The sequence below is a fragment of the Arvicanthis niloticus genome, chromosome 18, assembly GCF_011762505.2.
Source record: "Arvicanthis niloticus isolate mArvNil1 chromosome 18, mArvNil1.pat.X, whole genome shotgun sequence".
NCBI classification, from domain to species: Eukaryota; Metazoa; Chordata; class Mammalia; order Rodentia; family Muridae; genus Arvicanthis; species Arvicanthis niloticus.
The window spans coordinates 14,132,957-14,147,054 of NC_047675.1; the positions used below are offsets into that span (position 1 = coordinate 14,132,957).

The 14,098-nt window shown below is 38.8% G+C and overlaps 1 protein-coding gene across 4 annotated transcripts in view; it reads left to right on the top strand.

Moving 5' to 3' along the window:
- Nucleotides 1–14,098, top strand: part of Lonp2 (lon peptidase 2, peroxisomal) — an 83,523-nt gene that overhangs the window by 30,039 nt on the left and 39,386 nt on the right. For all 4 annotated transcript variants that reach the window (XM_034523131.2, XM_076915558.1, XM_076915559.1 and 1 more), the window contains 3 exons: nucleotides 6,093–6,243; nucleotides 7,889–8,015; nucleotides 11,873–12,006. In XM_034523131.2, the coding sequence (XP_034379022.1) occupies nucleotides 6,093–6,243; nucleotides 7,889–8,015; nucleotides 11,873–12,006 (412 nt within the window). The remainder of the gene's footprint in view (nucleotides 1–6,092; nucleotides 6,244–7,888; nucleotides 8,016–11,872; nucleotides 12,007–14,098) is intronic.

The following is a 14,098-nucleotide window of genomic DNA, read 5'->3' on the forward strand; positions in this document are numbered from 1 at the left end:
CCAGGTGGAAATCAGGTTAAGTAAGCATGCCTTTCCTTTGAAGGATGCCTAAGAGTTTAACTTCCTGGCTTCTCCAGTGCTTATCTGCATGTACAAGCACACTTTTGCCCTCTAAAAAAACATAGAGTTGGGCTGGAGAGATGGCTCAGTGGTTAAGAGCACCGACTGCTTTTCCAGAGGTCCTGAGTTCAATTCCCAGCAACCACATGGTGGCTCACAACCATCTGTAATGTGATTCGATGTATGTGTCTGAAGACAGCTGCAGTGTACTTGTATAAATAAAATAAATAAATAAATCTTTAAAAACTTAGAGTCACCTCTTGATCTTAGTTGTTCAGCTTTATACAATATAATAATACTTTATAATATATATATATATAATATATATATTTGTATATATATATATTTGTATATAATAACCTGCCTGTTGTGGTTCTCTTCTCAAGCATTTTTACTGATTCTATAAAGAGTCTTCAAACTTTTCTTGTTTTTCATTTTGAAAGATTGATTTTTTTAAATTCTTTTGTTGGTAATTTTTTGCTCCTTTTTGTTAGAACTCAACATTTTATTTCTGTTTTATGTGTATGAGTCTTTGTGGCGTGTATGTATATATGCCATGTTTGTGTCTAGTGTCCACAAGAGGGCATTGGATGTCTGTGACTGGATTACAGGTGGTTGTGAGCCACTAAGTGGGTGCTAGGAAGGGAATCTGGGTCCTCTGCAAAGGCAGCAAGCCCTTCAGCACTGAGCCACCTCTCCACCCACGCAGACAGTAGATCTGTAGTTGCCATGTCTTCTCTTTCCTGTAATTCATCCCTTTTATTTTTTGTTCTACTTTCTGTAAGAACTTTTTCAGCTTTATCTTTTTAAAAAGGAACCTTTTCATGTGTTAGTCATTTCAAAGACATCTCTACGAATTCTTTTTTAGCATCCTGCTTTTGATACATAGAGGTAATTCTGTGAAAAAGGTATTGATAGATTTTTTTAAAAAAATAATTTTCCTTCTCTCTAAACTATTTGTTGTCTGTATCTTATGTTAGAGTCTTAAACTGGATTTGCCCATTTTCTGTTGTGTATTTGTATTTAATAGCAAAAAAGAGAAGTGCTGGTTTTTAAGCTGTGAACACAGGACTGGAATGCATTGACTGCATTCACACTAGGGCCTTCTGCTAGGCCATGAGGTTGAGGAACCTCCATGTTGGGTTTTTATCCCTTCCAATTTATTTATTTTTTGTTTATGTGTCTATGGGTGTGCACACATGTGTGGAGGCCCCTGGGGGCTAGAAGAGGGCATCCCATGGAGCTAGAGTTACAGGCCATTAGGAACTGTTTGACATGGATGCTGAGAATCAAACCGTAGTCCATTGCCTAAGCAGCACTGGAGTTCTTAACCACTGAGCCATCTCCAGCCCCAGTGAGGTCTTTCTTCCCAGATTTCATTTTCTTTAGAAAAGGCACCTGGAGTCTCTTGAGCATGAAGGAAAGAGCAAAAGGTCTAGGGTGTCACTGCATTCATCATCTATGTGTGTGCGTTTTTCTGAGCCATGGAAGAACAGAACACACTCTTCTTGGCTGGGCCCAGTGTCTCATCTTGTCTCTCTCTTCTTAAATTTTGAGACAGAGTTTTTCTGTGTGGCTGGGCTGGCTGCAGACTCACAGAGATCCCCTTGCCTTGGCTTCCTGAGTGCTAGGATTAATGTCAATAGTCATCGGCACCCGGCTCTGTCTTCCTCTAACTTTCTTTTTCTTTATTATCCAACTTGTGCACAGCTGCCTGTGAATGTGTACAACTGTGTAACAGCTTAGTTGTTTTCTGAGCAGTTCTTTTAGATTTCAATTTAACACTCCCTCTACCGGAGTTTAGTGAGTACTGAATTTCCATTAAAATCTTAGAGTAGGGGAATTACTATATGAATTTATGACTGACTGATCCCTAACACGTCTCTCCTCTCCTGCCTTCCTAAGAGATGCCATGGCAGGGAATCGTTGGCCAAATATACATCTCAAATCCTGGCACTTGCCATTGTTTCATCTCTGTAAGAACCTACCAGCAGCTTCAGTAGTCCCATGTGAAGAGAGAAATAACCAACTGAAGTTAGAATGGGCAGTTCTACTAACAAATGGAAGTAGAAGGCAAGAGTAATGTAAGCTGCCATCCTCCAACTAAACCAGACAGGATTATCTTTACAAAGGGCATCTAGATACACTTTGTTGATTTTTTTTTAAAATTTTGCAGTCTTGCTGAGGTAACAGGAAAATGTCCTTAAGCACACCATCATGTGCATAATGGGACAGAAAAAAATGGAACAATTGTTTAAAGAAATAAATAATGGTTAAATCATCTGTAAACAAATGAATTTTTAAAAATTATCTTAATATTTCACATTGTATTCATAAATCATAGCATTACTTTGTACCCCATAATATATATGTAACTTGTCATTTTATGATTTTAAAAAATTAAGTGTCAAAAAGAAAAAAATAAAGAACAATGTTTCCTTTTTTAAAAAAAATTATTACCTTTTTGAGAATTTCCTACGTGCTCTCAGTGTATTTTGATCATATTCACTCCTCCCTCCAACTCGTCCTAGATCCAGCTCCATCCTCTCCGCCTTCCTTACTTCATGTCCTCTTTTTTTTTTTTTAATAACCTAACCAGACCATATTCCAAACATGAAAGTAAAATAAGGGTACTCCAAAATAAAGAGACGAATTCACTTGAAGCAAACTCTCAGGAAACACAAAAGGAGAATTTCGACTTGAAGGTGATCAGCTCAGAACTACAAACAAAAGCACCAATAAAGGGATCCCACTAGAGAAGACTTTCTCTCTTCTCCTAAATGGTTTAAAAAGCAGTTATATAGAACAGTGTGCATATGACAGAGTACACATATGATAGTGTGATGTTAATAATAATACCACAGAGGTAGAAGGATCAGAGCTGCACTGGGCTGACCAATCAGAAACACAAGGCAGCAGAAAGCAGAACTAAATAGAAGATCTGTGTGCAAACAGCAACAAAGACGACTCTAGATTCGCTATGACTAACATCAAACAAAGTTGATTTTAAAGAGCAGTGATTTCTAACAAGGAAAATCTAGCCAGAAAGTTGCAATAGTTCCCCCAGCGTACACACACACACACACACACACACACACACACACACACACACACAACCACATCAACCAAGCCCCAAGACCCATGGAACAAGTGTGACAGAAACAGACAGGGGGATGTAGACAGTTGGACAGTAGTGGTTGATGGCTTCACCACCCTACTTTCAGTTGTGCTGTAAACTAATTAGACACTGGGAGGAATGGAAAACCCAGCCCCCGTGGCCGTCTGTGAATGCTCTCTACCTAAAGCCATATCCACAGTCTTCTTAAGCTCGCGTGGCACACTCCCCAGGACAGAACAAATGCTGCACTGTGAAACAAGCTACAATAAAGTTAAAAGAATAAAAGCATACTGTGGGTTCTCCTAAAACATCACAGCAACTAGAAATCAATGTGGACAATGGAGGAAGTCACAAATACATGGAATTTCACATACTCATGAATAGTCAGTAGGCCACAGAAGATACAGAAAAGTTAGGAAGTCATCTACAATAAATGAGAAAGAAACAGCAAAGCAAGTGTGTTCCAGTAGAGGATATTAGACTGCTCTCAGCACTTGCTCTGAAACCATACCTCACTATGGTTCCAATGTTTAATATATTATCCTAGAATGTTACCTAAACTATGTCTTAAATTTGGTGCTTATTGAGTCCATTTTTATAATATTTAAAATTTGGAAAAGCTAGCATTTTGAGATCCTCTAGCTAAATTAAGGATCCTGCGAAAGCTACAGGAAGTGAGATGCAAGTGTTTGTATGATGCCATCCATGGGATACTTCTGTACTGGAGGAATGGCCTGTCACTGAGTTCTCTGATCCCCCACTGTCTTCCTCAAAGGAATCTCTCTACTAACAGTCACTCTGTATCTCTTGTTCAGCCTGTAACCAGTTTATGCCTCCTTGAGCGTCCGTCTTTTTTGCTCTGGGACCTGACCTTGTATTCTTCCCAGTGGTATCTTTGGGGGGAAAAAAAAAAACATACTAGGGGTATCTCCTTCAACTGGAAGACACGAAGTTTATATACCACCACAGTAGACGATAAGTTCAGATTTTGCTAACAAATGGTGGGAAAGGAGGGCACCATGAGACAGAAGGGGAGTCTTATCTGGGTCACAGTGCCTTGTCTGATCATGTATGGCACAGATACAGCTTTCTGGATTCTCAGTAATAAATACACCAGAGCTTTAAAAACAAAGCAGCCAGTGAGCATCTTACTCCCCAATTTTTTCCTTTTAATGTTTTGTTCGTTTTGTTTTGTGTATATGGTGCCCGGAAAGAATTCAGACCCTTGCAAGTGCTGTACCGATTTTTGCTGCTGACGACATCCCTGACCCTCTTGGTAGGTTCTTTTGGTTGCCATGTTAGTCCCAACTGGTATTACGGTATCAAGCAGCTGCAGCATTAAACAGTTGCCATTGATTGCTGGAATAGAACTGATTGTACAAATATTCTCTTAGGTCAAAGAGCTGTTCCAAGAGCATGCCGTGTGGACTAAATACCAGCAATTCTCCGGGGGAGAGGCCAGAAAGCTCTTAATTCTGCTCTGCCCTATCGAGGTTGCTAGGCTACAGGTTCTCACATTTTTCCTAGTTACAAAGCTGGCAGTTTCCTGGGCTTGTGTCAATTTGTGAAAGGGAGGTGGGGTTAAAACAATATCAAATACCACAGCATTTGAACCAGGATTCGCAGGAATCCAGTGTTTCCTGGAATATACAGCACTCAGCTGGTTTTGGAATGGAACATCTGAGGAGATCGGTTTGCCCATTTTTGTCAGCGGGCTGGCTCATTGCCTTTATGGAGAAGCAGCTTTTTGGAGTTCCTGGCTCTGCTTCATCCCACTGGAATCATCCCAAATGATTTCAGTGCTTGCTTCTGGCACTTTAATTGTGGCTTATCTCTTCTTTAGATAGCATGTATCTTCAGACTACTCTTTTTCAAAAATTTGTCTATGAATCATGTTTTGAGTCCTTTCATATTTGAAGCCTGTCATCTGTGCCATAGCTTCTGTGTGTTCTCTTCATAGAACATGGTAAAATTATGTCCGCACATATACATAAACATGTTTACTTGTATGCAATACAAGAATGGATCATCTGTTAAGCCCACCACAACAAAATACTAGTGTAGGTGACTTCTACAAACTTGGCAACTTTGAAGGCTGGAGGTCTAAAATTGGATGTTGGCAGATTTCCTTCTAGGGCCTCTGTGGCTTTTGAAGGTCTGTCATCTGTGTTTATGGATAGCTAGGGACACCCTCTTCCTAAAAAGATACCAGCTAGATTGCATTAGGACCTCACTCCTAACTTCTTGTAACCTTAATTACCTCTTTTAAAAGTTCTGTGTCCAAATAATCAGTGTATGTGCCACACACACCCCCATTAGTGTGATCAAGAAAATCCCTCGAAGGAGTGTCCAGTGGCTTCCTTTAGTTGATTCAGATCCAGTCAGCTTGACACCAGTATTAACTATCACACCCACTGTCTTAATTTTAAGGGGAAAATATTACTTCATCTGAACAGTCTGATGGTGTGATTATCCGTAACCAAGAACATTTCATTATTAGACCTTTCTTTGTAGAGTTAAAGTACTTTATTGATTTTATAATATTAAACATTAGTTCTTATAAAATGTGAAATTGGGATCTTCTGAGAAATGTGATCTAGAGAGATACAGTGAGTTTCTAAAATTCAAGATTGGAGTTTGACTTAAAATTAACTAGTGGCTTTGTTTTTTGTTTTTTAAGATTTATTTATGTGAGTGCACTGTCACTCTCTTCAGACCTCCTAGCTAGGAGGGCACTGGGTCCCATTACAGATAGTTGTGAGCCAACTGGGCGAATGTATGTTGAAGGTTAGGACAAGTGTGAGGATTTGAGAATGTAAGTGCCTGTAACCTGAAGTACATGAGTAGTACAGTGAGTGGGTTTTAGGTTGGTGTCAGAACTAAGTTTGTTTAAATGTTAATTGTTCTTTCCTAGGTGTTGGATCCTGAACAAAATCATAACTTCACAGATCACTATCTAAATGTGGCCTTTGACCTTTCCCAAGTTCTTTTCATAGCTACTGCCAACACTACTGCTACTATTCCACCTGCTTTGTTGGACAGGATGGAGATCATTCAGGTTCCAGGTACTTCATTCATAAGTGTATAGCCCACCCTCTCCTTTGCGCATGCCCTCTAAAGTTGTTCCTGCTATGGAGTTTCAGTTGTCCAGAAGTTAATTTGTCACTATTTAATCTTCAGATTTTCCACAAAGGGTATAAACCATCTTTTCTGTAGAGTCAATGTCAAGCAACAAGAGTGAGTTTGTTTGTTTGTTTGTTTGTTTGTACCATGACAGGTAAGAGTTAGTATATGTTCTGGAAGACATCAAGAAAGAGCCAGCATTGACTTCACATTCAGCTGCAATGTTGCCTTCAGGGATGATAACTTCTTAGAATGTCAGATACTCTTCTCAGAAGCAGTTCCCAAAATTACAGATGAAAAAGATTTATTTATACAAAGCTGATGTCTAAAACCCAGTTACAGCTTCCCCTCTCTATCAGGCTTTGACAGTTCTGCCCTTTTTCTGGAAAAATATTACACAATGATTGACTCTAACTTTCCTCTGGATGACTCTGGCCTCACTCTCACCTGAAAGCTCATGGTGCCTTCAGGCTGTGCTCTTCCAGATCTCAGAGATGATGTCAAATAGTTACATGGTTGGTTGTTTTTTCAACTATCTCTTTTCACTACAGTGTAAAAAAAAAAAAACCTTTTAAGTTATACTCAGATCCTAATCTTTTCACTTTACTTAATTGCTCAAAATTATTTTGTCTTTAAAAAGATCCAACATCAGTAAGTATTCACTTAGCAAAAATAGGGTAAACTCAAATATATTCAAAATTTAAATGTAATGTATTTTTCATTCTACACATTTTTATTCTTCCATAAATGTTAACTGAATTTCTCAATTACCTGAAAACCTTTTTGTTTAGTTTTAAAATGTGGTAAGTAAAATGTTGCTTTTGTGTATTTACACGGCTAAAGTAATCCTTGAGACTCAGTTGTCCAGAAACTACACATGAGGGCGTCCAGTCCATGAGCTGCAGTGATGCAGTGAGGGGATCAGAGGTGAGCTCTGCCATGCTGCCTCTTCCTCTGACAGCTGTGCTCAGCCTGTCCTCTAGCCTATGGATGTTCTCAGGCCTCTTCTTCCTACCCAGAAGATGAGTTATCAACCCATACTTGAAGCCATTGTTTATTAGAGAGGGTACATTAGGTGGAATTTTTTGTTTTCTTACAGAATTTAAAGATAAAGTAAATCAGTGCTCACTGGGGCTTTGTAGCCAATAAGAACATAAAGTCTTAAATATGTTATATGTTTTTTTTTTTTACAAAATGTGAAGTTAATTCCAAACTGATTTAGTTTAAATTTCCTTATTCTGGTTACAGTGTTAGTTGAAATAATACTTAAGCTTATTCTAAATCTCACAGTTTTATTCTAAAACTGTGGCAGAGGCTAGAGAGATAGTTCAGCTTAGAGTACTTATTGCTCTCACAAATGACCAACACCCACATAGTGGCTCACAACCATCTGTAACTCCAGTCCCAAGGAATACTATATCCTCTTCTGATTTCTGTAGGCACCAGACATGTACATGGTACACAGACATACATGCACCTCAAACATTTATATACATAAAATAAAGTAAATAAATCTTAAAAACCAAAGAAATGTGGCAATGTAGAAGACTGGTAGATACTTAGAGAAAAAGGTCTCTTCTTTTCCAGGGTACACACAGGAGGAGAAGATCGAGATAGCCCACAGGCACCTGATCCCTAAGCAGCTGGAGCAACACGGGCTAACTCCTCAGCAGATTCAGATCCCCCAGCTTACCACTCTGGCCATCATCACCAGGTCAGTCTTGAAGATGGGATTTTTTTATTTTTTTATTTTTTATTTTTATTTATTTATTTATTTATTTTTTTTGAGACAGGGTTTTTCTGTGTAGCCCTGGCTGGCCTTGAACTCACTATGTAGACAAGGCTAGTCTTGAATGCCCTGAGATCCACCAGCACTATGCCTCCCAAAATTAAAGGCATGTGCCACCACCACCCAGCTAAAGATGGGATCTTTTTCTCCATGCCAGTAATTTACTGAAGGTCTGTGCACTGAAGAAGCATTTAACAGGCATCCTAGAGCATGAATTCCTCTAGCAGCTGAAAGCAGCTATAGCTATGATTAGCTCTAGGAGACGAGGAATTTCATAGTGAAACCATTTCGGTGAGAATGATTGTCATCCAGCAGAAACTTCTCCTCTACCACAATAGCAAACTGACGGATTAATTTAATAGGTATTAACCAAGCTCATGAAAAATATAGAAGTGGGTTTTTTTATGCACATGGTGGCACACACCTTTAATCCCAGCACTTGGGACCAGAGGCAGGCAAACCTCTGAGTCCTAGGCCACTTCTAACTTGTCTACAGAACAAGTTCCAGAACAGCCAAGGCTATACAGAGAAACTCTGTCTTGGGAGAAAAAGCAAAGCAAAACAACAACAATAACAACAACAAAAATCCTTAAGTCAAGCTGCTACTTTCAGACACTTTTTCCTTTTAGGTTCATCTTTTTCTTTTCTTCTTTAAAAGACTTTTAAAAAATAATAATCCTTTAAGTTTTTAATGTTGAAACTTAACACTGGAGTGATAGAGAATGTTCTTTCCCAAAGCTGCTACCAAGTACTTAAGCCTGTGACAAGTACTGCATACATTTTCTGAGTAGAGGCTGCCATGATGCCGTATGCCTTTAATCTCAGCACTGGGGGGAAGAGGCAGTGGATCTCTGTGAGTTCGAGGCCACCCTGGTTTACAGAGTGACTTCCAGGACAACCAGAGCTATGTAGGAAAAAGTCCTTTCCCTCCCATTTCTGCCCCCCTCCCCCATGAGTAAAATATTACTTCATCTCATTTATAGGTCATGTGTTTGAATGAAAAATAGACCCTGTTGGGAATTGATGTTGGCCATAGCCTCTTACAGTTTTCCTGGCTCACTATTGCAGATGGATTACACCATTCAAACAACATGGGTGTGCCAAGAACTTGAAAACTCTTGTTTTCAAGAACTTTGAAGCCTTTCTTCATGATTGCCGGGCCTCTCTCACTGCTTTGTGATCTATGCCAACTTTTCTTCAGGTCTATTTAGTTAGAGTCAGAATATAGGATTAAATCTGACCCAAGAGTTTCTTTTTCTTAATTTGTTTTGACATATACTCTGTGAATAATGCCAGAAAAAAGAAATTGAGTGATTAGCCAAAGTCTTCCAGCAGTGACATCACTCTGGGCTTCTAACAAGCCTCTAGAACCTTTATGCTAGTGTCTACATCTGAAAAGGGGGTGTGATTGAGAGGACACCTGGCTTGCCTATGTCTGAGGATGATGCTGAACAGTCGTTATTTGTAGTTCCCAATTACTGCCTCTTACATACTGGTTAGATGAAAACATGATATCATAAAGGCAGTAGACATTAGGGCCGTTCTCAAGCAGTCTTCCTACTTTTAATACTTTAAACAGAACACAGCAGCAGAGAGTGCACTGGACACTACTCCACTTAAGCTCTAGGCACTGAGTTGCCAGACACAGGACACATACTATCATAGCCAGGCTTTTCATGTGTGCTGTGAGCTGTCCCCATGCTGGTGTTCTCACCCCCTCCTCCCTGTGTCAAGCTGATTTGAACCTTGTAGCTCTCAGATACTGACTGGGCTTCCGTGTGAACTTCCTGGTGAGAGTCTGATTGTTGTATGTTTTCATAGTCTCTGTCCTAAGAATTTATACTCCTGCCTTACAGAGACACCTGAAGCCTCTGGAACTTATCCTGAAATTAAAAGGAAATATTTTCAGGTCTACACACTATAAACAGACATCTTCTTCAAACTCGGTGTTCTGTCTCTTTAGTACTTCTCACGGGTTGTGGACACAGATCAGTGATAGAATGTTTACTTCATGTGCGTGAAGCTCTGGGTTCAGTCTCTATTGTTGCCTGCCCCTTCCACAGTCATTTCTGTTGACTTGCTTTTAGGATTTTGCCTCTCTGGTTATTTGTCTCTTGCATGAGCCTTGGGATCTTGTATTCATCTCCAGTACTCAGCTGACATTGAGAAAGCCACAGTAGTTACTTAAACGAGTTTCTTGTGACAATCAAGACATACATGCATGTATATCTTTATACTTTGTTCTCGCCTGTCCCTTTGTCTTCCCTCGCTGTCTGCATGTTCTCCTTCCTCTTTCACATATTTCCTCTTCTGCTTCTGTGTCCGTTTTCCTCCTTTCCTTCTCATGCCCCTCCCCCCAGTCCTTTTCTACTGTCATGTCACACACACACAAATCTAGACTCAAGTCTAGATTCTGTATTTGAGAAAATACGTTACTCATTCTGAGTGTGGCTTATTTCATTTAATGTGAGTGATTTCCAGGTTCATCCATTTTACTGCAAGTGTCATAATTTCATTCTTTACTGCTCAGTAAAATTCTACTGTGTCTGTGTACCACATTTTCTTAATCTGTCTGTTGATAGACAGCTAGGTTGGCTTCTGTTAGTAGTACAGCAGTCAACATGTATATATAAGAATCTCTGGTGTGCTGAGTTACAGACCTGCAAGTATCCACCCAGGATTAGTATAGCTGGATTATCTGGTAGTTCTAGTTTAGGTTTTATGAGTAACTTCTATACCAGTGGTTCTCAACCTGTGGGTAGTGACCCTTTGAGAATCTGATGACCTTTTCACAAGGTTCACATATCAGATATCCTGCATATCGTCTATTTACATTATGGTTCATAACAGCAGCAAAATTACAATTATGAATTAACAAAAATAGTTTCATGGCTGGGGGTCACCATAACATGAGGAAACTGTATTAAAGGGTCAAAGCATTAGGAAGTTTGAGAACCACTGCTTTACACTGGCTTCCATACAGTGTTTCTTCTTGTCTACATCCTTGCCTGCATCTGTTGCTTCTCTGATGACAGCCATTCTAATTGGGTGAGATGGAGTCTCAGTGCAGTTTTACTTTACATTTCCTCATGACTGAGAACGTTGAACACTGTTTAGATCTTTAGTAGCCATTTGTGTTTCTGCTTTGAGAACTGTCTATTCAGTTCATTAGCCTGTTTCTTGATTTATGATTTGGAGTTTTTTGTTTTGGTTTTATTTCTATCTTAGGTATTAGAGGGTTTTTTAAATTTGTTTGTTTGTGACACTGTACCAATTAGCCCAGGCTGGCCTGCAGCCCATGAAGATGACTCTTGATCCCTCGACCTTTATCATCTAAGTGCTGAGATTGCAGGCGACACCAAGCTCTAGTCAGTTTCCCTGATTCCTTCATTGGTATTAAAAAACAAAAAAATTGGAACCAAATTACATTGACAAATTGGAATCAGTAAACTCCTTAATATATCACCAAGAAATAAGTGGCATTTAATGTACTGCCAGATTTACTTTAGGTGTCTATATTGCACAGCCAAAAACTTGGTTAAAGGTAACAGTTGAAGATAATATATATAAGGAAATCGTCATTGCTGAAAAGACACCTTAATATTAAACAACAAACAAACAACCCTACTAATTTTAATGAAATATGTTCTATGTGGAGATGTTAGTAGTTTTTGAACAATTAACTTTCAAATCTACATTGTTTCCTTAGGGAACTGGCTGTTGCTCTTTTACTTATTTACAGGTGGTATTTATCCAAAAGTAAAACAGTTTTATCTTAACAGATACACCAGAGAAGCAGGAGTCCGTTCTCTGGACAGAAAGTTTGGGGCTATTTGCCGGGCTGTCGCAGTGAAAGTTGCAGAAGGCCAGCATAAGGAAAGCAAGCTGGACCGTTCAGAACTGGCTGATGGAGAAGGTCTGTGGCTTTATTATGCTATTCTCAGTCTTGCAGGAAAAGTAAATGGTCCTGTCAGTTGAGTATGGAGCAAGGAGGGTATCAGTCCTTGAAGCAATAGTGTATACAGCTTCAGTAATAGTTTGTCCACTAAGAATGGAATAACATAAGGTTTATTGGTTTCTCAATACTTTTTTTTTAAACAAGTAGCCAAGAGTTAATTCTTCTTCAATATTCTTCAGTGATTTTTCTCCAGATTTCTACCATGCGCACACTTTACATATAGTGTTGTGTTCTCTTTGGACCCTTGCAGGCAATTGTTACATCCTTAAATAATTTAAAATAAAGTTATTAGAATTATATTAATTAATTATATTTAATTATAAAAGAAGCTGTGTGAGAAAAGCACATGAATCTCTTCTAGTGTATTGAGATATGTGTTGGCAGACTTGGACAGCTCTTCCTCTTCCTCCTCTTCCTCTTCATCATCTGGTAGTTTTAAGACAGGCTCTTACTGTATAGAACAAGCTGGCCTTGAACTTGCACCAGCCTCAGGAGTGCTGGGATTATAGATGTGTGTGATCACCTGTCATGTGGTCCTTTCTGTCACACTGCGTGTAGGCCTTCGTTGGCATAGTTCTTTGTTCTTAGGCTTCTCAGCCTCCAAAATTAGGAGTCTCACACATTCCATTCACTATAGCTTACCTAGGCCATGGCATTCTGTCAGAGCTGCACAAAACAGGCTGGGCCAGTTCTTGCTCATTCTTTCAGGGATACCACAATTTCCTGAGCCTTTTTAGGATTTCAAGGCTCAAATCAATTTGTTTTTGATCACCCCTCCCAACTCTAGACACTGAGGTTTCTGCTTTCTCTAACCAACCTGTTACCTTTTGTCTGTTTACGTTCTATTTTCCAAAATTTTGTCAGCATCCCTTTATCAGTTACCTTCATTCTCACCTCCTTGTTCTTGAGAGTTTGTAGGTTTTCATTTTTGATCATTTTTGTAGAGAGTTACTAGGATTTAATAGAGGAACTATGAAGACATGTTCAGAGTACACTTTGTAGAACTTGTAGTTGTAAAACCTGGCTTAGGCAAGTAAATGCCTATAACCAGAGAAGGCCATGCAGAGGCAGGACACGGCTTTCTCTTGCCTCTTTAGTTAGGAGCTGTGCTCTTCCTGTGCTCTCCTCTGCTCAGCCTGCGGACATCTGAGGCTGTTTTTCTGTTGTATCTGTGATATAATAGAAAAAACTAAGATGAAATGTATCTATACAACTCATTTGGAAATTTATGTTTAAGATTTAGATGGTGATTTTAGAATTTTTAACACATTCAGAGGTGTCAAACTGAATTTTCCATAGTTATAATGCAGTTTAATTGTTTTATATATAACCATTAGCATATTTCTAATATCCTTAAATTATCTTTACAAATATCCAAGAACTTGTTCAAGAAGCTTAGGAACTATTTATGAAGATGTAGGTTTTGTTGTTTGTTCGGTTTTTAGGCTGTTTTGGGGGGTTTGGGTGGAGGTTGCTTTTTTTTTTTTTTTTTTTTTTTTTTTTTTTTTTTTTTTTTTTTTTTTTTGAGACAGTTTCTCTGTGTAGCCCTGTCTGTCCTGGGACTCACTCTGTAGACCAGGCTGGCCTGCCTCCCAAGTGCAGGGATTAAAGGCACATGCCACCACACCCAACTTGAACATATAATTTTTATCAGAGTATTTACTTGGAGTTTTGTTGTCATTGTTTTCTTTAATTGCAGGTTATCTTGTACACGATCAAATAGCTGAGCAAATTTGAGTAGTTGGGCTATTACCTAATAAATGCATTCTTAATTAAGAAGACATTTGTTTCAGATACTTTGATTGTAATCCTTACCAGAGGCACAGACATAGGGGTTCTGATATCATGAGACAAAAGACTGTCTTTCAGAGTTAATAGAATAATTACAAGGAATATCATAATTAAAATATATATAGTATATCATATAATTATAATAAATGGTCTTTATGGCCCCCAACAAACCAAAAGGAACATTTCTTTTTTTTTGTTTTTTTTTTGTTTTTTTTTTTGGTTTTTGAGACAGGGTTTCTCTGTGTAGTCCTGGCTGTCC